We start from the raw sequence: 22,690 nt of genomic DNA on the forward strand, positions 1-22,690 counted from the left end.
CGCCCATCCGCCCATCCCACTCATTTTAATGATGACTAATGATTAAAAATGACTCAAGCTTCTTCCTCCTCCTCCTACTGGCATCCAGTTCCTCCGCGTGTCGAACTGGGGGTCAACATGAAAAACCTGATCGTGGTGAAAGCCGGAGCAAATGTCTTCCTGGATGCCGAGGTCTCTGGGAAGCCTCTGCCCAAGGTCAGCTGGAAGAGAGACGGCCTTCCTCTCCGACTGACCGAGGGAATGAAGATGAGCCAGAAGAAGCACGTGCACCTTTTGGAGCTCTACTCGGTCACCAGGAAAGAATCGGGCGACTACACCATTCTGGCGGAGAACGCCAGTGGCAGCAAGTATGCCACCATCAAAGTCAAAGTGCTGGGTGAGTTGATTTTCTCTCACCTTTCGTCATCTCTGTCTCCGAGCCCTTAAATAGCGGCAAAGAAAGAAAGTCTGCTCCCCGCCACCAATCGTGGCGTGGCGTTTCTTGCCCCCGCAGACAAACCGGGTCCCCCGGCTTCCCTCAAAATCTCCAAAGTCTTTGCGGACCGGGTCAAACTGCGCTGGGAGCCCCCGCTGGCCGACGGCGGCTCGGAAATCACCAACTACATCGTCGAGAAGCGCGAGACCAGCAGGGCCAACTGGGCGCTGGTCACCGCCAACATCCACGGCCACGTCACCGACTGCTCGGTGGAGAAGCTCATCGAGGGCCACGAGTACCAGTTCCGGGTCGCCGCCGAGAACCAGTACGGCGTGGGAGACGCCGTGGTGACCGAGCCGGTCACCGTCAAGAACCCCTACGGTGAGCAGGAATCCGTGAACCGCGCCGCTCCTAGGCGTACGGGGGTGGTTTTGAACACCCTGTGATCCCTCAGATGTGCCGGGCCCTTGCGACCCCCCCGTGATCACCAACATCACCAAAAACTCCATGACGGTCAGCTGGAAGGCGCCGGCCAACGACGGCAGGGCCACCATCCTGGGCTACATGGTGGAGAAGCGCGAGGCCACCGAGTTGAGCTGGTCCAAGGTCAACCGCCGTCCGGTCATCGACAGGACCATCAAGGCCGCTCAGCTGAGCGAGGGCTCCGAGTACGAGTTCAGGGTCATCGCCATCAACAAGGCCGGCCCGGGAAAACCCAGCGACGCGTCCGGCGCCGCTCTGGCCGTCGATCCCGTCTGTGAGTGACAGGTTTTGTTTTTTTGACGGGCCCCTGGTAGGAACCAGTTGCAAGGTGACGGTTTTCCCCTTGTTTTGCCAGATCCCCCCGGTCCGCCGGCTTTCCCCAAGGTGGTGGATTCCACCAGAAGCTCCATCAGCCTGAGCTGGACCAAACCGGCGTACGACGGCGGCTGCGAGATCATCGGCTACCTGGTGGAGTGCAAGCTGGTCACGGCGGAGAATTGGAACCGCTGTAACGTCCCCAAGAAGCTCCGGGCCACCAAATTCCTGGTGACGGGCCTGATGGAAGGCACGGAGTACCAGTTCCGAGTCTTTGCCCTCAACAAGATTGGCTACAGTGACCCCAGCGAAGTCCCCGACAACCATACGGCCAAGGACATTCTCAGTATGTCCCGCCTTTGCTTTGGGGTGGTTGCACCCGGGACTTGCCTTCCTTGCTAACAATACAAACCAACAATCCGTCCCCTGCGCAGTCCCTCCGGAGGCCGACCTGGACGCCGAGCTCAGGAAAGCCCTGGTGCTCCGCGCCGGTGTCACCATGAGGCTGTACGTCCCCCTTCGAGGACGCCCGGCGCCCAAAGCCACCTGGAGCAAGGTGGACGGAAACCTGAAGGAGAGGACCGGCGTCCTGATCAAGACGTCGGAGTGGGACACCCTGCTGACGGTGGAGGACATGAACAGATACGACGCCGGCAAATACGTGCTGACGCTGGAAAACAGCAGCGGTTCCAAGAGCTACACCATCGTGGTCAAAGTCCTGGGTAAGACGGGAAGGGCGCGGGTGGCCCGATGGGACGCCTCTGATGGGACGCCTCTGATGGGACGCCTCTGATGGGACGCCTCTGATGGGACGCCTCTGATGGGACGCCTCTGATGGGACGCCTCTGATGGGACGCCTCTGATGGGACGCCTCTGATGGGACGCCTCTGATGGGACGCCTCTGATGGGACGCCTCTGATGGGACGCCTCTGATGGGACGCCTCTGATGGGACGCCTCTGATGGGACGCCTCTGATGGGACGCCTCTGATGGGACGCCTCTGATGGTTCTGCCCCTTGATATGGCGCAGATTCTCCCGGGCCGCCTCAGAACCTGACCGTGAAGGAGACCTCCCTCAACCACGCCCTGATTTCCTGGGACGCCCCCCTCATCGACGGCGGCAGCCCGGTCAAGAGCTACATCGTGGAAAAGCGCCTGGCCGACAGGAAGGCCTGGACCTGCGTGTCCACCGAGTGCCACAAGATCTCCTACCGGATCCCCAACCTGGAGGCGGGACAGGCCTACTGCTTTAGAGTTCTGGCCGAGAACGCCTACGGCGTCGGAGAGGGCTGCGAGACGGCCGGCAGCGTGCGGGCTTCAGGTGCGGTGGACCGGCCACAGTAACATACGGTGCTACCCGCCACACCTTCCCCGGCCGGTGGCGGCGTACCGATCGATTACGCGAGCCGGCGTTAAACGTCCCCGTGGGTCCCTCCTCTCCAGAGCAACCGGGCCCCGTGATGGAGCTGAAAGCCAAGAAGACCACCAAGGATTCCATCGCTCTGACCTGGAAAAAGCCCGTCAGCGACGGCGGCAGTCCCATCCGGGCCTACATCGTGGACCAGAGCCAGGGAGACGAGTGGAAGCAGATCGCCAAGGGCAAGAACACCTCGCTGACCCTCGGCGACCTCACGGAAGGCCAGGAATACTCCTTCAGAGTCAAGGCGGTCAACCAATCGGGAGAGGGCCCGCCCACCGAGATCGCCGCGGTTGCCAAGGACCAGTTTGGTACGTAGGGCCCGCGGCTGCAATTCTTGCGGGAAACGGTGCGTGAATAGAAGACTTTTGCTTTGCAGTCCCGCCCGACTGCGACCTGAGCTGTCTCCACGACGGTTGCTACGTGGTGAAAGAGGGCGCCACCGTCCGCATCAACATCCCCGTCAGCGGCGTGCCGTATCCCACGGCCACCTGGAAGAAGGGCGACGTGGCGCTGGGCGACACCGGGCGCATGTGCGTGGAGACGTCCCAGGGGCTCACCACCCTCCTGCTCAGGGACTGCCAGAGAGGCGACGCCGAGACCTACACCGTCAACGTCCGCAACAGCCTGGGCTCCAAGGACTGCAAGCTGCGCCTGGCGGTGGTGGGAAGACCGGGCATCTGCACCGGACCCATCCGCTTCCACGAGATCACCGCCGACGGCGTCACCCTGGAGTGGGGGCCGCCCAAGGATGACGGCGGCGCCGAGGTGTCCAACTACATCGTGGAAAAGAGGAGGACCACGGACAACAAGTGGGCCACCGTGGCTTCGGCCATCCAGAAAACCAGCATGCGGGTCATCCGTCTCCACGACGGAGTGGAGTACATCTTCAGGGTGTTTGCCGAGAACAAATACGGAATCGGAGAGCACCTGCGCTCGGAGCCGGTGGTCGCGCAGCATCCCTTCGGTGAGTGTCCCCGACGGGGAGGGTTGGGTAGGAACCCCCGCTCTACCGTCCGTCTCTTGACAAACACACACCTCTTCCGTGGCAACCTCAGATGTCCCGGGGGCGCCCGCACCGCCGCAGATCGTCAGCATCCGCCACGAATCGGCCATCCTGACCTGGGCGGATCCCAGAGACACGGGCGGCTCTCCGATAACAGGTACCCGCCGACGATGCCCCTCCCCGGACGCCAAAGGCCAAATTGACGCCCCATTGTACCCGCCACGCAGGCTACCATGTGGAGTTTAAAGAGAGGAACAGTCTGATGTGGAAGCGAGCCAGCAAGACTCCCCTGCGAGTCAAGGAGTGCAGGGTGACGGGCCTGATCGAGGGCCTGGAATACGAGTTCAGGGTGATGGCCTCCAACGCGGCCGGTCTCGGGAAGGCCAGCAAAGCCACGGAGGCCGCGGTGGCCCTGGATCCCATCGGTGAGTCTCGGAGCGATGATTCCCGGGGGGGGGGGGGGGGGGAGGGGTTAACGGGCAAAACAAAAAGTCAGCACGTCTGTCTTGGGTTAGATCCCCCCGGCAAGCCGGACGTCATCAACGTCACCAGGACCTCAGTCACCCTGATTTGGACTCCGCCCAAATACGACGGTGGCTACAAACTGACCGGCTACATGGTGGAGAAGCTCGAGGCCGGAGGCAAGACCTGGATGAAGGCCAACCACGTCAACGTGCAAGGATGCGCTTTCACCGTCCCCGACCTGACGGAGGGAGCTCAGTACCACTTCCGAGTCCGGGCCAAGAACTCCGCCGGGGCCATCAGCCTCCCCTCGGAGAAAACCCATCTGTTGACTTGCAAGGATGAGTACGGTAAGGCGCTTTTCGACGCAACCCGCCGTTTGCTCTCCCGTATCGCATTTGAACACCACCTTCGGCTCGGCTCCCTTCCCCAGAACCGCCGAGCATCGTCATCGACCCCGAGGCGAAGGACGGCATCGCCGTCCGGGCGGGAGACACCATCGTGCTCTCGGCCAGCGAGATCGGCGGCAAACCTCCGCCCGCCGTGGTCTGGTCGAAGGCCGGCCGCGAGCTGAAAAACTCTGAGGTGGTGACCATCTCCGGCACGCCCACCTCTTCCTCCGTGGCCATCAAGTACGCCAGCAGGAAGAACACGGGCGAGTACACCATCACGGCCAGCAACCCCTTTGGCATCAGAGAAGAGCGCGTCAAAGTGAAGGTTCTGGACGTTCCCGGAGCGCCGGGCCCCATCGAGGCCAGCAACATTTCTGCCCAAAAGTGCACCCTGACCTGGCTTCCGCCGGAGGAAGACGGCGGTTGCGCCATCAAGTCTTACGTCCTGGAGAAGCGGGAGACCGGTCGCCTGCAGTGGACCAAGTTGGCGGAAAACGTCATCGACTGCCGTTGCGTGGCCCACAAGCTGATCAAAGGCAACGAGTACATCTTCAGGGTGTCGGCCATCAACCAGTACGGCACCGGAGACTCCAGCCTGTCTCCCGCGGTCAGAATGGTGGACAGTTACGGTACGTCCGGTCGCCAGCGTGGCTCCGTGGGAGGCGCTCCTTTCTCACACCCTCTCCCCGACGCAGGTCCGCCGGGTCCGCCGTCGACGCCAGAAATCGATCACGTCAGCAGGAACGCCGTCACCATTTCGTGGAAGAGACCCGTCCGGGACGGGGGCAGCGACATCGGGGGCTACCTGGTGGAGAGGAAAGAGAAGCGAGGACTCCGCTGGGTCCGGGCTTCCAAGAGAACCGTCCCGGACCTGCGCTTCAAGGTGCAAGGCCTCGGCGAAGGAGTGGAGTACGAGTTCAGAGTCACCGCCGAGAACAAGGCCGGCTTTGGGGAACCCAGTGAGCCTTCGCGTCCCGCCATGACCAGGGACATTGTCTGTGAGTATCTGGAGATTTCGCCTCATTTCAATTGAACTGAAAGCATTCATTCACGGCCCTTTCCCACATCCGTTAGATCCCCCGGGCCCTCCTTCCAACCCCAGAATTGCAGATACCACTAAAACATCGGCCAGCTTCGCCTGGGGGCGACCCCATTACGACGGCGGACTGGAAGTGGACGGATACGTCGTGGAGTACAAAAAGGAAGGACTGGACGACTGGGAGACGGAGAGCGAGTACCTGCGCAAGTCAACCTCCTGCGTGATCGGAAACCTGCAGAAGGGAGGCAGGTACCAGTTCCGAGTCAAAGCCGTCAACTCGGAGGGCGTCGGCGAAGCGGCCGAGGCGGAAGAGGTCACCCAACTGCTGGATCGGGAGTCGCCCCCGGACTTTGAGCTGGACGCCGAACTGCGCAAGTCCCTGGTGGTCAGGGCCCGTTGCTCCATCCGCTTGTTCGTTCCCATCCGAGGGCGCCCCGTTCCGGACGTGACCTGGAGCAAGGACGGCGTGGATCTGAAGAGCCGCGCCCACATCGACACCACCGAGTCGTACACCATGCTGGTCATCCCCGACTGCACCCGCTACGACGCCGGCAAGTACAACCTGTGCCTGGAGAACGTGGCCGGGAAGAAGACGGGCTTCGTCAACGTCAAGGTCCTGGACACGCCGGGTCCCCCGGTCAACCTCACACCCCGGGAGATCGCCAAGAATAGCATCACCCTCCAATGGGAGATCCCCGTCATCGACGGCGGCTCCAAGATTCGGAGCTACGTGATCGAGAAGCGAGAGGCCACCAAGAAGGCCTACACCGTCCTCGCCACGGACTGGCAGAAGTGCTCCTTCAAGTTTGCCGACCTGGAGGAGGGCGCCTACTACTACTTCCGCATCTCGGCCGAGAACGACCTGGGCGTGGGCGAGCCGGCGGAAAGCCCCGAGCCCATCCGGGCATCTCAGGCCCCCTCGCCGCCGGAAAACCTCTACGTCACCGACGTCTGCGCCGACGGCGCCAGTTTGGCCTGGACCAAGCCCCTCCACGACGGCGGCAGCTCGATCACGGGCTACGTGATCGAGGCCCAGAAGAAGGACGGCCATCACTGGGTCCACGTGGCCGCCGTCAAGGCCCTGGACTACGCCGTGGGCAATCTGACGGAAGGAGAGGAATACACCTTCCGCATCATGGCCGTCAACGCCTCCGGCAGGAGCGACCCGCGCGAGAGCCGGCCGGCCACCATCCGAGAGCAGACGTCGGCGCCGTCGTTCGACCTGCGCGGCGTCTACCAGAGGACGGTCGTGGCCAAGGTCGGCGACCGCGTCAAGGTGGAGATCCCGGTGCTGGGCAAACCCAGGCCCGTGGTTTCCTGGAAGAAAGGGGACGCCGCCCTCAAGGAGACGCAGAGGATCAACACGGAAAGCACCGCCACGTCGACCGTCCTCAACATCGGCGAGATCAAGAGGAGCGACGGGGGCCGGTACTCGGTGACGGCCAAGAACATGCTGGGCACGCTGACGGAGAGCATCGCCGTCTCGGTCCACGATGTTCCGGGCCCGCCCGGCGGTCCCGTGAAGATGGACGAGGTCTCGTCGGATTACATCCTGACGTCCTGGGAGCCGCCGGAGGACGACGGCGGGGTGCCCGTCAACAACTACATCGTGGAGATGCGGGAGACCACCGGCACGTCCTGGCTTGAACTGGCGGCCACCGTCATCCGCACCACCTTCAAGGCGGCCCGACTGGTGACGGGAACCGGATACCAGTTCCGCGTCAGGGCCCAGAACCGCTACGGCGTGGGAGCGCCCCTGGTCTCGGAGCCGGTGGTGGCCAGCTATCCCTTCCAGGTCCCGGGCCAGCCGGGGACCCCCGCGGTGACGTCCTTCAACAAGGACGCCATGACTCTGAGCTGGGACGAACCGCGCTCGGACGGCGGCAGCCCCATCCTGGGCTACCACGTGGAACGCAAAGAGAGGAACAGCATCCTGTGGCAGAGGATCGGCAAAGCTCTGGTGGTCGGAAACATCTTCAAGTCCACCGGCCTGGTGGACGGAATCCAATACGAGCACCGGGTCCTGGCCGCCAACCTGGCCGGTCTGGGCAAGCCCAGCAAAGCCTCCGAGCCCCTGTATGCCTTGGACCCGGTGGAGCCCCCGGGCAGACCCTTGGCGCTCGACGTCACCCGGCACGAGGTGACTCTCTCCTGGACCAAACCCGTGGCGGACGGAGGATTTTCCATCACGGGCTACACCGTGGAGAGGAGGGAGCTCCCCAACGGCCGCTGGCTCAAAGCCAACTTCAACAACATCCTGGAGACCATCTACACGGTCAGCGGCCTCGTCGAGGACGCCCTCTACGAATTCCGCGTGCTGGCGCGCAACTCGGCGGGCGCCGTGAGCGCACCCTCTCCCGCCTCGGAGGCCATCGCCTGCAGGGACGACATCGAGGAGCCCAGACTGGACGTGGACGCCGTGTTCGCCAGCAACGTGGCGGTCATGGCCGGAGAGGCCTTCGCGCTGGAGGCCGACGTGAAGGGCCGGCCCATCCCTTCGCTGGTCTGGTCCAAGGACGGAAAGGAGCTGGAGGACACCGGCAAATTGGAGATCAAGAGCTCTCCCTTCCACACGTCTTTGGTCAACAAAGACTCTTTGAGAAGAGACGGCGGCGCCTTCACCCTGACCGCCAGCAACCCCGGCGGCTTTGCCAAGTACACCTTCAACGTGAAGGTGCTGGACCGCCCCGGACCGCCGGACTCCCTGACGGTCACCGACATCGCGGCGGAGAAATGCGTCCTCAACTGGCTGCACCCCACGCACGACGGCGGCGCCAAGATCCAGTACTTTGTCATCCAGAAGCGCGAGACCAGCAGGTTGGCCTGGACTAACGTGGCCACGGAGCTGCAAGCCAACAGGTTCAAGGTCACCAAACTCCTCAAGGGCAACGAGTACATCTTCAGAGTGATGGCCGTGAACAAGTACGGCACGGGCGAGCCCGTGGAGTCCCATCCCGTCATCTGTAGCAATCCCTACGTTCCCAGCGACCCGCCCGGGCAGCCCGAGGTCACCGCCATCACCAAGGACTCCATGGTGGTGTGCTGGGAGCGCCCGGAGCACGACGGCGGCAGCGCCATCCACACCTACGTGGTGGAGAGGAGGGACAAGACCGGGCTGCGCTGGGTCAAGTGCAACAAGAGGACCGTCAGCGACCTGCGCTTCAAGGCCTCGGGCCTGACGCCGGGCCACGAGTACGAATTCCGAGTCCTGGCCGAGAACAACGCGGGCCTCAGCCAGCCCGGTCCCTCCAGCCCCTTCTACAAGGCCGTGGACGCCGTCTTCCGAGCCGGACCCCCGGGCAACCCCAGGGTCCTGGACACCACCAAGTCGTCCGTCACCCTGGCCTGGAACAAGCCCGTGTACGACGGCGGTTCCGAGATCACCGGCTACGTGGTGGAGACCTGCCTGCCCGAGGAAGACGAGTGGACCATTCGCACCCCCAAGAAGGGATGGACGGCCACCTCCTTCACCGTCGCCGGGCTGAAGGAAAACCAAGATTACAAGATCAACGTCTGCGCCACCAACTGCGAGGGCGTGGGAGAGCCGGCCGCCGTGCCCGGCACCCCCAAGGCCGAAGAGCGGCTCCTGGCCCCCGAAATCGAGCTGGGCGCCGATCTCCGTAAGGTGGTGTGCGTCCGGGCCTGCGGCACGCTGCGCCTCTTTGTGCCCGTCAAAGGGCGACCGGCGCCGGACGTCAAATGGTCGCGAGAGCACGGCCAGTCCCTGGACAAGGCCATCGTGGAGGTCACGTCCTCCTTCACCACGCTCCAAGTGGAAAACGTGGACCGCTTCGACGGCGGCAAGTACTGGCTGACGGTGGAGAACGCCTCGGGAAGCAAGACGGCCTTCGTCAACGTCAGGGTCTTGGACACCCCCGGAGCGCCCCAGAACCTCTTCATCAGAGAGGTCACCAAAGATTCCGTCTCGCTGACCTGGGACGCGCCTCTGATCGACGGCGGCTCCCGGGTCCGCACTTACGTGGTGGAGAAGCGCGAGTCCACCAGGAAGGCTTACTCCACCGTCTGCGCCGCCTGCCACAAATCCAGCTGGAAGATCGGCCAGCTGGAGGAAGGCAAGATGTACTTCTTCAGGGTGCTGGCCGAGAACCAGTACGGCGTGGGCCTCCCGGTGGAGACCCCGGAGCCCGTCAAGGCCTCGGAGAGGCCCCCGCCCCCGGGCAAGGTGTCCCTCCTTCAGGTGACCGCCACCGGCGTCACGCTGTCTTGGGAGAAGCCCGAGCACGACGGCGGCAGCAGGATCACCGGCTACCTGGTGGAGATGCAGGCCGGCCAAAGCCAAGAGTGGACCCGGGTCATGACCGTCAAGAGCAACCAGGCCGCGGTGGCCGGCTTGACGCGGGGGGAGGAGTACACGTTCCGCGTGTCGGCCCTCAACGAGAAGGGGGCCGGCGACCCCCGGGCCCTCGGCGTGCCCGTGGTGGCCAGAGATCTGCTGATCCCGCCCACTTTCAAATTGCCCTTCAACACCTTCAGCGCCATGGCCGGAGACGATCTGAAGATCGAGGTACCCTACGCCGCCTGTCCCAAGGCCACCGCCGCCTGGTGCAAGGACGGCGTGGCCCTCAAGGAGACCACCAGGGTCAACACCCAGAGTACGGACAAAAACCTTCTCCTGGTCGTCAAGGAGGCCTGCAGGGACGACGTGGGCGCCTACACCGTCAAACTGCTCAACTCCGCCGGAGAGGCCACGGCGGACGTCAACGTGGTGGTCCTGGACAAGCCGGGCCCGCCCGGCGGCCCCATCAAAATGGACGAGGTCACCGCCGACAGCCTGGTCCTGTCCTGGAAGCCGCCGGCGTACGACGGCGGCTGCGCCATCAACAATTACGTGGTGGAGAAGAGAGACACCTCCACCACCCTCTGGCAGATCGTCTCCGCCACGGTGGCCAGGACCACCGTCAAGGCCGTCCGCCTGAAGACCGGCTGCGAGTACCAATTCCGGATCGCCGCCGAGAACCGATACGGCAAGTCCCCGGCGCTGCTGTCGGACGCCATCGTGGCTCAGTACCCCTTCCAGGTGCCCGCCCCGCCCCGCTCGCTGGCCGTCCGCTCGGCCACCAAGGAGAGCATGTCGCTGGCGTGGGACCGACCCGCCAACGACGGCGGGAGCCCAATCCTGGGCTACCACCTGGAGCTCAAGGAGAAAAACAGCATCCTGTGGGTCAGGCAGAACAAGCAGCTGATCCCGGAGCCCCGATTCAAAGTGGCCGGCCTGGAGGAGGGCATCGAGTACGAGTTCCGAGCCTACGCCGAGAACATTGTGGGCGTGGGCAAGGCCGGCGTCGCCAGCCCGCCCCAGGTGGCCAGGGACCCCTGCGACAGGCCGGGAAGGCCCGAGGCCCTCGTCGTCACCAGGAACCAGGTCACCCTCCGATGGAGCAGACCCGAGTATGACGGCGGCATCAAAATCACCGGATACCTGGTGGAGAAGAAAGAAGGGAGCGGGCGCTGGATGAAGGCCAGTTTCGCCAATGTCCCGGAGACCACCTTTGCGGTCACCGGACTGAGCGAAGACCAGACGTACGAGTTCCGCGTCACGGCCAAGAACGCGGCCGGCGTCAGCAGCCTGCCCTCCGACTCGACCGGAGCCATCACGGCCAAGGACGAGGTGGATCCGCCCCAGATCGCCCTGGACGCCAAGTACTCCCAGACCGTGGTGGTCAACGCCGGAGAGTCCTTTGCGCTGGAGGCCGCCTTCTCGGGCAAACCGCCGCCCACGGCGCATTGGCTGAAGGACGGCCAAGTGCTGGGCCAAGCGGCACGCCTGGAAGTCAAAAACCAAGACTTCCTGGCCCGCGTGCTGGTCAAGGAGGCCGTTCGCGTGGACGGCGGCCAGTACGCCTTGCTGGTGAAGAACGTGGGCGGAGAGAAATCGGTCAACTTCAACGTGAAAGTCTTGGACAGGCCGGGCCCGCCCCAGAGCCCCATCTCCGTCTACGGGGTCACCAGCGAGAAGTGTTCCATCTCCTGGAAACCGCCGCTGCAGGACGGAGGCGCCGACGTCTCCCACTACATGGTGGAGAGGAGGGAGACCGGCCGACTGGTTTGGACGCTGGTGGAGCCCAAAGCCCAGACTCTCAACCTGAAGATCACCAAGCTCCTACCGGGCAACGAGTACATCTTCAGAGTCGTCCCGGTCAACAAATACGGCGCGGGCGAGCCCCTGGAGTCGGAGCCGGTGGTGGCTCGGAATCCCTTCGTGGCTCCCGAGCCGCCCACGGGGGTGGACGTCCCCACCGTCACCAAAGACTCCATGGTGGTGACCTGGGAACGACCCGCCCACGACGGCGGCAGCCCCATCCAGGGTTACGTGGTGGAGAAACGGGACAAGGACGGAGTGCGCTGGACCAGGTGCAACAAGAGGACCGTGGGCGAGCTCCGTTTCAGGGTGACCGGCCTGCTGGAAAACCACAGCTACGAATTCCGGGTCTCGGCCGAGAACGCGGCGGGCCTGGGCGCGCCCGGTCCCGCCACCGCCTACCACAAGGCTCTGGACCCCATCTTCAAACCGGGCCCGCCCAACAACCCCAAGGTGGTGGACACCTCCAGATCCACCGTCTCCCTGGCCTGGGGTAAGCCCATCTACGACGGGGGCTGCCAGATTCTGGCCTACTTGGTGGAGGCGCGCAACGGCGCCTCCGACGACTGGTTCCCGTGCACTCCGCCTTCCGGAATGGCAGAGACCCGCTTCACGGTCACCAAGCTCCTGGAGAAGCACCAGTACCACTTCAGAGTCTGCGCCGTCAACAAGATGGGCGTGGGCGAGCACGCCGACGTGGCGGGAAGCGTCACCCTGGAGGAGAAGCTGGAGGCGCCGGACCTGGAGCTGGATGCCGACATGAGGAAGATGATCAACATCAGGGCCGCCGGAACCCTCAGGCTCTTCGTTCCCGTGAGGGGCCGCCCGGCCCCCGAGCTGAGATGGGGCAAGGCCGAGGGCGAGCTGAAGGACACGGCGCAGGTGGACAACACGGACAGCTACGCCTCGCTGGTGGTGGAGAACGTGGACCGATTCGACAGCGGCAAGTACACCCTGACCGCCGAGAACGCCGGCGGAGTCAAGTCGGTCTTCGTCAGCGTCAGGGTCCTGGACTCGCCCGGCCCCCCCGGCAACCTCCTGGTCAAGGAGATCAGCAAGAATTCCGTCACGCTGACCTGGGAGCCTCCGCTCTTGGACGGCGGCTCCAAGATCAAGCACTACATTGTGGAGAAGCGGGAGAGCACCAGGAAGGTCTACTCTGCGGTCACCGTCTGCAACAAGATGACCTGGAAGGTGGAGCCCCTGCCCGAGGGCGGAATCTTCTTCTTCCGCGTGCTGGCCGAGAACGAGTACGGGCCGGGTCTGCCCGCCAAGACCGCCGAGCCCGTCAAGATCTCCGAGAAGCCGCAGCCCCCGGGTAAAGTCAGCGTGGTCGACGTCACCCGCGCCACGGTGGCCCTGACCTGGGAGAAGCCCGTGCACAACGGCGGCAGCAGGATCAGCCACTACGAAGTGGAACTGGCCCCCGCCGACGGAGAGACCTGGTCCGTCTGCGCCCGCGGGAAGGCCACCGAGGCCGCGGTGGGAAACCTGCTCGAGGGAGAAGAGTATCACTTCAGGGTGGTGGCCGTCAACGACAAGGGCCGGAGCGATCCCAGGCAACTGGCGCAGTCGGTGGTGGCCAAGGACCTGGTCGTCCGGCCCGCCGTCCGACCCAAGAGCAGCAGCTACAACGTCCAAGTGGGCTACGACCTGAAGATCGAGGTGCCCGTGGCGGGCCACCCCAAACCCAGCGTGACCTGGTCCAAGGACGGAGCCGCCCTCAAGCAGACCACCAGAGTCAACGTCACCGATTCTCCCGGCCTCACCAGGCTTTCCCTGAAGGACGCCACCAGAGAGGACGGGGGCATGTACACCATCACTGTGGCCAATTCTCTGGGCTCCAAGGAAGCCACGCTGGAGGTGATCACCTTGGACAGGCCCGGGCCTCCCACCGGACCCGTCAAGTTGGAGGACGTCAGCGCCGAGAGCATCGCGCTGGCCTGGGAGCCCCCCGCTTACACGGGGGGCTGCCAGATCTCCAACTACGTGGTGGAGAAACGAGACACCACCACCACCAACTGGGTGGTGGTATCGGCCACGGTGGCCAGGACCACCCTGAAAGTGGGCAACCTGAAGACCGGCGCCGAGTATCAGTTCCGAGTCTACGCCGAGAACCGCTACGGCAAGAGCTACGCCGTGGACTCGGAGCCGGTGCTGGCCCAGTACCCCTTCCGGGAACCCGGGCCGCCCGGCACGCCCTTCGTTTCCTCCCACGCCAAGGACTACATGGTGGTGGAGTGGCACCGACCTCCGTCGGACGGAGGCAGCGCCATCTTGGGCTACCACGTGGAACGCAAGGAGAAGAACAGCATCCTCTGGACCAAGATCAACAAGAGCCTGGTCCAGGACTGCCGCTACAAATCCACCCCCCTGGAGGAAGGCATCGAGTACGAATACCGGGTCTCCGCCGAGAACATCGTGGGCGTGGGCCAGTGCAGCAGAGTGTCGGAGGTCTACGTGGCCCGCGACGCCTGCGACCCCCCCGGCCGTCCGGCCGCGCTGGCGGTGACCCGACACTGGGTGAAACTGCGCTGGACGCCCCCGCAGTACGACGGCGGGAGCGTGGTCACCGGCTACGTGGTGGAGAAACGCGATCTGCCCCAAGGGAAGTGGATGAAGGCCAGCTTCGCCAACCTGACGGAGCTGGAGTTCACCGTCGGCGGCCTGACGGAGAACGCCAAGTACGACTTCCGCGTGGTGGCGCGCAACGCGGCCGGCGCCGTCAGCAAGCCTTCGGAAAGCACCGGCGCCATCGCCGCCATCGACGAGGTGGAGCCGCCCACCTGCGAGACGGACGCCGTCTACAACCAAACCCTGGTGCTCAACGCCGGGGAGACGTTCAGCCTGGCGGCCAGAGTGGGCGGGAAGCCCGTTCCCTCCGCCCGATGGTTCAAGGGCGACGCGGAAGTGGAGAACTCGGCCAGGGCCGAGATCAAGAACACCGACTTCCGCGCCCTCCTGGTGGTGAAGGACGCCGTCCGGGTGGACGGCGGACACTACTCGCTGGTCCTGAGCAACGTGGCGGGCGACAAGACCGTCCCCTTCAGCGTGAAGGTCCTGGACAGGCCGGGCCCGTCGGAGGGACCGCTCGCCGTGGCTAACGTGACGGAGGAGAAGTGCTCCCTGTCTTGGCTTCCGCCCGGGGACAACGGCGGCAGCGGCGTCTCTCACTACGTCATCCAGAAGAGGGAGACCGGCCGGCTGGCCTGGACCGTGGTCTCCGCCGACTGCGGGGCCACCATGTTCAAGGTCACCAAGCTCCTGAAGGGCAACGAATACATCTTCCGGGTGATGGCGGTCAACAAATACGGCCAGGGGGAGCCCCTGGAGTCGGCGCCGGTGGTCATGAGGAATCCCTTCGTGGCCCCCGGAGTCCCCCGGGACCCGGAGATCACCAACGTCACCCGAGACTCCATGACCGTTTGCTGGAGCCGCCCCGAGAGTGACGGCGGCAGCGGCATCGTGGGCTACGTGGTGGAGAAGAGGGACCGGGCCGGCGTCAGGTGGACCAAGTGCAACAAGCGCAGGGTGAGCGACCTGCGCTTCCGGGTCACCGGACTCACCGAGGACCACGAATACGAGTTCAGGCTCTCGGCCGAGAACGCGGCCGGCGTGGGTCGGCCCGGCCCGCCCACGCCTTACGTCAAGGCCCGCGACCCCACCTTTGAGCCCGGCAGCCCCACCGACCTTCACCTGACCGACACCACCAAGGACTCGCTCAGTCTGGCCTGGCACCGGCCCATATACGACGGCGGCTGCCCCATCCAGGGTTACGCCGTGGAGATGGCCCAGGCCGACGAGGAGGAGTGGACCATCCGCACGCCGCCCTGCGGTGTGGCCGACACCCACTTCACCGTCACCAAGTTGACCGAGCACCGGGAATACAGAGTGCGGGTGTGCGCCATCAACCGGCTGGGGCTGGGGGAGCCCACGGAAATCCTCGGCCCGCTCACGCCCGTGGACAAGATGGAAGCCCCGGAGGCCATCCTGGACGCCCAACTGCGCAAGGGGCTGGTGGTCCGGGCGGGGGCCCCCGTGAGGATCTGCGTTCCCTTCAAGGGTCGACCCACACCCGAGGTGGGCTGGTCCAAGGAGGACGGCCAACTGGCCAGCAAAGTCCAAGTGGAGAGCGGGGAAGACTACACGCAGCTCTCCGTGGACGTCTGCGACAGACACGATGCCGGCAAATACATCCTCCAGCTGCAAAACAGCGCCGGCGCCAAGACGGCCTTCGTCTCCGTCAGAGTCCTGGACACCCCGGGGGCGCCCGTCAACCTGGCGGTCGGAGACGTCAAGCGGGAGAGCGTGACCCTGAGTTGGGAGCCCCCCCTCATCGACGGCGGCTCCAGAATCAAGAACTACCTGGTCGAGAAGCGCGAGTCCAACAGGAAGGTCTACGCCAACGTGGACAACAAATGCACCAAGACCAGCTACCGGCTCACCGGCCTGACGGAGGGCGCCATCTACTATTTCCGGGTCCTGGCCGAGAACGAGTTCGGCGTGGGACTGCCGGCGGAGACCACGGAAGCCGTCAAGGCTTCCGAGCCGCCTCTTCCCGTGGGGAAAGTCACCTTGAGCGAAGTCACCAAGACCACCGTCTCGCTGTGCTGGGAAAAACCCGTGCACGACGGGGGCAGCAGGATCCTCGGCTACTACGTGGAGATGCAGCCGGTGGACTCGGACTCGGAGTGGGCGGTGGCCGCCACCAGCAAGACCTGCGAAGGCACGGTGGCGGGCCTGAGCGCCGGCCACCAATACCTCTTCCGGGTGTCCGCCTTCAACGACAAAGGCAAGAGCGACCCCAGGCCTCTGGCCTCCCCCGTGGAAGCCAAGGATCTGACCCTGATGCCGGGCTTCCGCCCGAGATTTAACGCCTACAGTCTGCAGAGCGGGGAAGATTTGAAGATCGAGATTCCGGTCGTGGGCCGTCCGGTCCCCAAAGTGGAGTGGACAAAGGAGGGACAGAGCCTGAAGGAGACCACCAGGCTGAACGTCTCCGGCACGCCCACGTCCACCCAGCTGTGCATCAAGGAAGCCAAGCGGGAGGACTCGGGCAGGTACGCCGTCACGGCCAGCAGCGCCCTGGGAAGCGCCAGCGAAGAGATCACCGTCACCGTTCTGGACAAACCGGGCCCGCCCGGCGGTCCGGTGAAGATCGACGAGGTCAGCTCCAACTACGTGAGCCTTTCCTGGGAAGCGCCCACCTACACCGGCGGCTGTCAGATCAACAACTACATCGTGGAGAAGAGAGACACCACCACCACGGCCTGGCAGACGGTGTCCGCCACCATCGCCAGGACCACCATCAAGATCGGCAACCTGAAGACCGGCGCCGAGTATCAGTTCAGGGTCTCGGCCGAGAACAGGTACGGGAAGAGCCCGGCCGTCCTCTCGCCGCAAGTGGTGGCCCGCTACCCCTTCGGCGTGCCCGAGGCGGCGGCGGCGCCCGTGGTGAGCGCCGCCACCAAGGACACCATGGTGGTGGAGTGGAAGCCCCCCGCCGACAACGGCGGCAGCGCCGTTCTGGGCTACCACCTGGAGAGGAAGGAGAAGAACAGCCTCCTGTGGACTCGGCTCAACAGGCTGATCATCCCCGATCCACGCTTCAAGACGGCCGGCCTGGAGGAGGGCATCGAGTACCAATTCAGGGTCTACGCGGAGAACGTGGCCGGAGTGGGCGCCGTCAGCAAGCTCTCGGAAGGCGCCGTGGCCCGGGACCCCTGCGACCCGCCGGGAACGCCCCGGGCCGTCCAGATCACGCGCAACCAGGTGACGCTGCGCTGGAGCGCCCCCCCCTACGACGGCGGCAGCACCATCACGGGCTACCTGCTGGAACGGAGGAAACACCCCGACAGCCGCTGGATGAAGGCCAGCTTCACCAACATCCCGGACACCGAGTACACGGTGGCCGGCCTGACCGAGGACTGCGTCTACGAATTCCGAGTGCTGGCCAAGAACGCCGCCGGCGCCTCCAGCCGCCCCTCGCCCAGCACCGGCCAGATCACCGCCAAGGACGAGATCCAGGCCCCCGAGGCCACCCTGGATTCCAAATTCAAGGACCTGACGGTGGTCCGCGCCGGCGACACCTTGGTGGTGGACGCCGACTACAGCGGCAAGCCCCTGCCCGAGGTGGCCTGGTTGAAGGACGGCAAGGAGATTGACCAGACGGTGCCGAGGATGGAGATCAAGACCACGCTCACCCGCACCGTCCTGACCGCCAAGGAATGCGTCCGGACGGACGGCGGGCATTTTGTCCTCAAGCTGGTCAACGTGGGCGGGGTCAAGATGATCCCGCTGAACGTCAAGGTTCTGGATCGGCCCGGGCCCCCGGACGGCCCGCTGGAAGTCAAGGGGGTCACCTCGGAAAAATGCTACCTGCGCTGGAACCATCCCCCGCAGGACGGCGGGGCGCCCATTTCTCACTACGTGGTGGAGAAGAGGGAGACCAGCCGTCTGTCGTGGAGCGTGCTGGAAGCCAAGATCCAGGCCATCAGCTACAAGGTCACCAAACTCCTCAAGGGCAACGAGTACATCTTCCGAGTCACCGCCGTCAACAAGTACGGCGTGGGCGAGCCGCTGGAGTCGGAGGCCGTGGTGGCGCGCGATCCCTTCGCCGCTCCCGGCCCCCCGTCGGTGCCCGAGGCCGGCGCCGTCACCAGGGACTCCGCCGTGCTCACCTGGGAGAGACCGGAGAGCGACGGGGGCGCCCAGATCGAGGGCTACGTCCTGGAGAAACGCCACAGGGACGGCGTCCGCTGGAGCAAGTGCAACAAGAAGAGGCTGACCGACCTGAGGTTCAGATGCACGGGCCTCGTCGAGGGACACTCCTACGAGTTCAGGGTGTCCGCCCACAACGCCGCCGGCGTGGGCGCCCCCAGCGCCCCCACTCGGTACATCAAGGCCCTGGATAGCGTCTACCCGCCGGGAGCGCCCAACAACCCCAAGGTGACGGACCACTCCGGCAGCGGCGTGTCGCTGACCTGGAGCCGGCCCATCTACGACGGCGGCGCTCCCGTCAGCGGCTACGTGGTGGAGATGAAGGAGGCGGCGCTGGACGAGTGGCAGGTCTGCACGCCGCCGTCGGGCGCCCAGTCCACCGACTTCACGGTGAAAAAACTGAGGGAAAATGCCGAGTACCACTTCCGCGTCTGCGCCGTCAACTGCGCCGGCGTGGGAGAGCCCGCGGACCTGCCCGGCTCGGTGGTGGCCGCCGAGAAGCTGGAGGCCCCCGAAATCGAGCTGGACTGCGACCTGAGGAAGATGGTCAACGTGCGGGCCGGCGCCACCCTGCGTCTCTTCGTCACCGTCCGGGGGAAGCCCGAGCCGGAGGTCCGCTGGTCCAAGGCCGACGGCGTGCTGAACGAGCGCGCCCAGGTGGAGGTGACCGGCTCCTACACCATGCTGGTGATCGAAAACGCGGACCGCTTCGACACGGGCAAATACCTTTTGACGCTGGAGAACATGAGCGGTTCCAAGTCGGCCTTCGTCAACGTCCGGGTCCTGGACTCCCCCGGCGCCCCGGCCAACCTCCGGGTGAAGGACGTCAAGAGGGACTCGGTGGCGCTCTCCTGGGAACCCCCCCTGGTGGACGGCGGGGCCAAGATCTCGCACTACGTGGTGGAGAAGAGGGAGCAGAAGAGGATGGCCTTCACCTGCGTCAGCGGCAACTGCGTCAGGAACTCCCACACGGTCTCCGAGCTGCGGGAGGGGGGCGTCTACTACTTCCGCGTGCTGGCGGTCAACGAATTCGGCGTGGGCCTGCCGGCCTCCACCGAGCGGGTCAAAGTGTCCCAGGTCCCCCTGCCCCCCGGCCGGGTTCAGCTGGTGGACGTGAGCCGTCACGGCGCCTCCCTCTCTTGGGAGAAGCCCGAGCACGACGGCGGCAGCAAGATCACCGGCTACCTGGTGGAGATGCAGCCCTGCGGAGAAGAGACCTGGACCGCGTGCGCCCAGGTCAAAGCGCCGGAGGCCACGGTGGAGGGGCTGGCCGCCGACGAGGAGTACTTCTTCCGGGTGGTGGCCCTCAACGACAAGGGGAGGAGCGACCCCAAGCTCCTCCCCGACCCGGTGACCGCCAAGGACGTGACGCTGAAACCCGCCGCCGACCTGCTCTTCCACACCTACAGCGTCAAAGCGGGAGACGACCTGAAGATCGACGTGCCCTTCGGGGGCAGGCCGCGGCCCCAGGTCTCCTGGAAGAAGGACGGGCGGGCGCTCAAGGAGACCACCCGAGTCCACGTCCTGACCTCGGACACCTCCTCGAAAATCCTCATCAAGGACGCCGGCAGGGAGGACGCGGGAAAGTACCAGATGGCGCTGGCCAACGCGGCGGGGGAGGGCGCGGCCGAGATCTCGGTGGTGGTCCTGGACAAGCCGGGCCCGCCCGGTCGCGTCAACTTGGACGAGGTGAGCGCCGACTACGTCTCTCTGTCTTGGGAGGCCCCCGCCTACGAGGGCGGATGTCACATCAACAATTACGTGGTGGAGAAGCGAGACACCACCACCACCGCCTGGCAGATTGTGTCCGCCACGGTGGCCAGGACCTCCATCAAGGTCAGCCGCCTGACTCAGGGGACCGAGTACCAGTTCCGCGTGGCGGCCGAGAACCGATACGGCAAGAGTCACGCCGTGGACTCGGCCCCCGTGGTGGCCCGCTATCCCTTCGAGCCGCCGGGCTGCCCCGTCGACGTCGCCGTGGGCCACGCCGGCAAGTCCGCCATGCTGGTGGTGTGGGAGCGGCCCGTCGGGGACGGCGGGAGCCCCGTCCTGGGTTATCACATCGAGTTCAAGGACCAGAGCGGCATCCTATGGACCAAGGCCAACCGGGCCCTCCTGACCGAGAGCCGGTTCAAGATCACCGGCCTGGAGGAAGGCCTGCTCTATCAGTTCCGGGTCTACGCCGAGAACGTGGCCGGCATCGGTCCGGCCTCCAAGGCCAGCGAGCCGGTGGCGGCCAGGGATCCCTGCCGACCCCCCCGCAACCTGAGGGTCACCAACATCACCAGGACCTCCGTCTCCCTCTTCTGGGAGCGGCCGGAACACGACACGGGCGCCAAAATCGTGGGCTACGTGGTGGAGCGCCGGGAGCTGCCGGACGGACGCTGGCTCAAATGCAACTTCGCCAACCTGCAGGACACCTACTTTGACGTCACGGGCCTGACGGAAGACCTGCGCTACGACTTCCGCGTGGTGGCCAAGAACTCGGCCGACACGCTGAGCGTCCCCTCCGACGGTACCGGGCCGGTGACGGTCAAGGACGACGTGGAGCCGCCCACCATCATCTTGGAGGAGAAGTTCCGACAGCTGGTGGTCGTCAAGGCCGGCGAGACCATTCAGATGGACGCCGAGACCACCGGGCGCCCGCTGCCCGTGGTGTCCTGGTCCAAAGACGGCAAAGAGATGGAGGCCAAGGCCAGGTGCGACATCGCCACCGACAACTTCGCCACCCGCCTGAAGGTCGCCGAGGCCATCAGGCGGGACTCGGGCCAGTACGTCCTGACGCTGCACAACGTGGCGGGGACCAGGTCCGTGGCCATCAACTGCAAGGTTCTGGATCGCCCCGGGCCCTCTTCGGGCCCGCTGGCGGTGTCGGGCCTGACGGCGGAGAAATGCACCCTGAGCTGGGGCCCGCCCGGCGAAAACGGCGGCGCCGACGTCACCCATTACATCGTGGAGAAGCGGGAGACCGGCCGACTGGCCTGGACTCTGGTCCACGGGGACATGAAGGCCACCACCTGCAAAGTCACCAAGATGCTGAAAGGCAACGAGTACATCTTCCGGGTGCGGGGAGTCAACAAGTACGGCGAGGGCGAGGCCCTGGAGAGCCAGCCCACCAAGGCGGCCGATCCCTTCACCGTGCCCGACGCCCCCACCGACGTGGAGGTGACGGCCGTCACCGGCGAGGCCATGACCGTCTGCTGGGAGAGGCCGGCCTCGGACGGCGGCAGCGCCATCGCCGGCTACGTCATCGAGAAGCGGGAGAAGAGCGGCCTGCGCTGGATCCGCGTCAACAAGAAGCCCGTCTACGACCTGCGGGTCAAAGCCTCGCACCTGCGCCCGGGCCGCGAGTACGAATACAGGGTGTTTGCGGAGAACTCGGCCGGCCTGAGCGCCCCCAGCGCCGCCTGCCCCCTCACCAAGGCCCAGGATCCCCAGTTCCTGCCCTCGCCGCCCGCCAAGCCCAAGGTGGTGGACTCCACCAAGACCACGGCCACGCTGTCGTGGAACAAGCCGCTCTTTGACGGCGGCGCGCCCGTCACCGGTTACCGGCTGGAGTACAGGAACACCTCGGACGAGGAATGGACGGTGGGCGTCCAGAACACCGAGAACACGGAATTCACCGTGGTGGGACTGCGAGCCGGCGCCGAGTACGTCTTCGCGGTCAGGTCCATCAACGAGATGGGGGTCAGCGAGCCCAGCCCCGAGTCGGACAAACAGGTGGCCAAGGAACGGGAGGAAGAGCCCGTCTTTGCCATCGACGACCGGATGAGGAAGACCCTGACGGTGAAGGACGGCAGCTCCTTCACCATGACCGTGCCCTTCCGGGGCAAACCCGTGCCCGAGGTCAGCTGGAGCAAGCCCGACGTGGACCTCAGGGTCCGCGCCGTCATCGACACCACGGACACCTTCACCTCCGTCACCCTGGAGAAGGCCACGCGCGACGACTCGGGAAAGTACACCGTCACCTTGTCCAGCGTGGCCGGAACCGCTTCCCTGACCCTCAACGTCAGGGTCCTGGACTCTCCCGGTCCTCCGCAGTGCCTGGCGCTCAAGGACGTGACCAAGAATTCCGCCACCCTGACCTGGGACACCCCGGAGAACGAAGGGGGAGCGCCGGTCAAGAACTATCTGGTGGATGTCCGCGAGGCCAGCAAAAAGGGCTGGACTCAGTTGACCGACACGTGTCACAGGCTGACCTACAAGGTGTCCGAGCTGCGGGAGGGCGGCGTCTACTTCTTCCGGGTCACCGGGGAGAACGAGTACGGCGTGGGAATTCCCGGCGAGACCAAAGAAGGGACCAAGATCACGGGTAAGTCAACCGCCGACCAGAGGACATTCT

The 22,690-nt window shown here is 65.2% G+C and overlaps 1 protein-coding gene across 1 annotated transcript in view; it reads left to right on the top strand.

The window, feature by feature from the left end:
• Nucleotides 1-22,690, top strand: part of ttn.2 (titin, tandem duplicate 2) — a 144,223-nt gene that overhangs the window by 95,376 nt on the left and 26,157 nt on the right. Inside the window, exons 203-216 of the mRNA XM_077727514.1 lie at nucleotides 89-376; nucleotides 494-796; nucleotides 870-1,172; nucleotides 1,254-1,559; nucleotides 1,648-1,935; nucleotides 2,243-2,533; nucleotides 2,656-2,940; nucleotides 3,009-3,596; nucleotides 3,688-3,792; nucleotides 3,863-4,060; nucleotides 4,151-4,447; nucleotides 4,531-5,118; nucleotides 5,185-5,487; nucleotides 5,564-22,660. Coding sequence (XP_077583640.1) covers nucleotides 89-376; nucleotides 494-796; nucleotides 870-1,172; nucleotides 1,254-1,559; nucleotides 1,648-1,935; nucleotides 2,243-2,533; nucleotides 2,656-2,940; nucleotides 3,009-3,596; nucleotides 3,688-3,792; nucleotides 3,863-4,060; nucleotides 4,151-4,447; nucleotides 4,531-5,118; nucleotides 5,185-5,487; nucleotides 5,564-22,660 — 21,240 coding nt within the window. The remainder of the gene's footprint in view (nucleotides 1-88; nucleotides 377-493; nucleotides 797-869; nucleotides 1,173-1,253; nucleotides 1,560-1,647; nucleotides 1,936-2,242; nucleotides 2,534-2,655; nucleotides 2,941-3,008; nucleotides 3,597-3,687; nucleotides 3,793-3,862; nucleotides 4,061-4,150; nucleotides 4,448-4,530; nucleotides 5,119-5,184; nucleotides 5,488-5,563; nucleotides 22,661-22,690) is intronic.

The sequence above is a fragment of the Stigmatopora nigra genome, chromosome 11 (genome assembly GCF_051989575.1).
Source record: "Stigmatopora nigra isolate UIUO_SnigA chromosome 11, RoL_Snig_1.1, whole genome shotgun sequence".
Classification (NCBI taxonomy): domain Eukaryota; kingdom Metazoa; phylum Chordata; class Actinopteri; order Syngnathiformes; family Syngnathidae; genus Stigmatopora; species Stigmatopora nigra.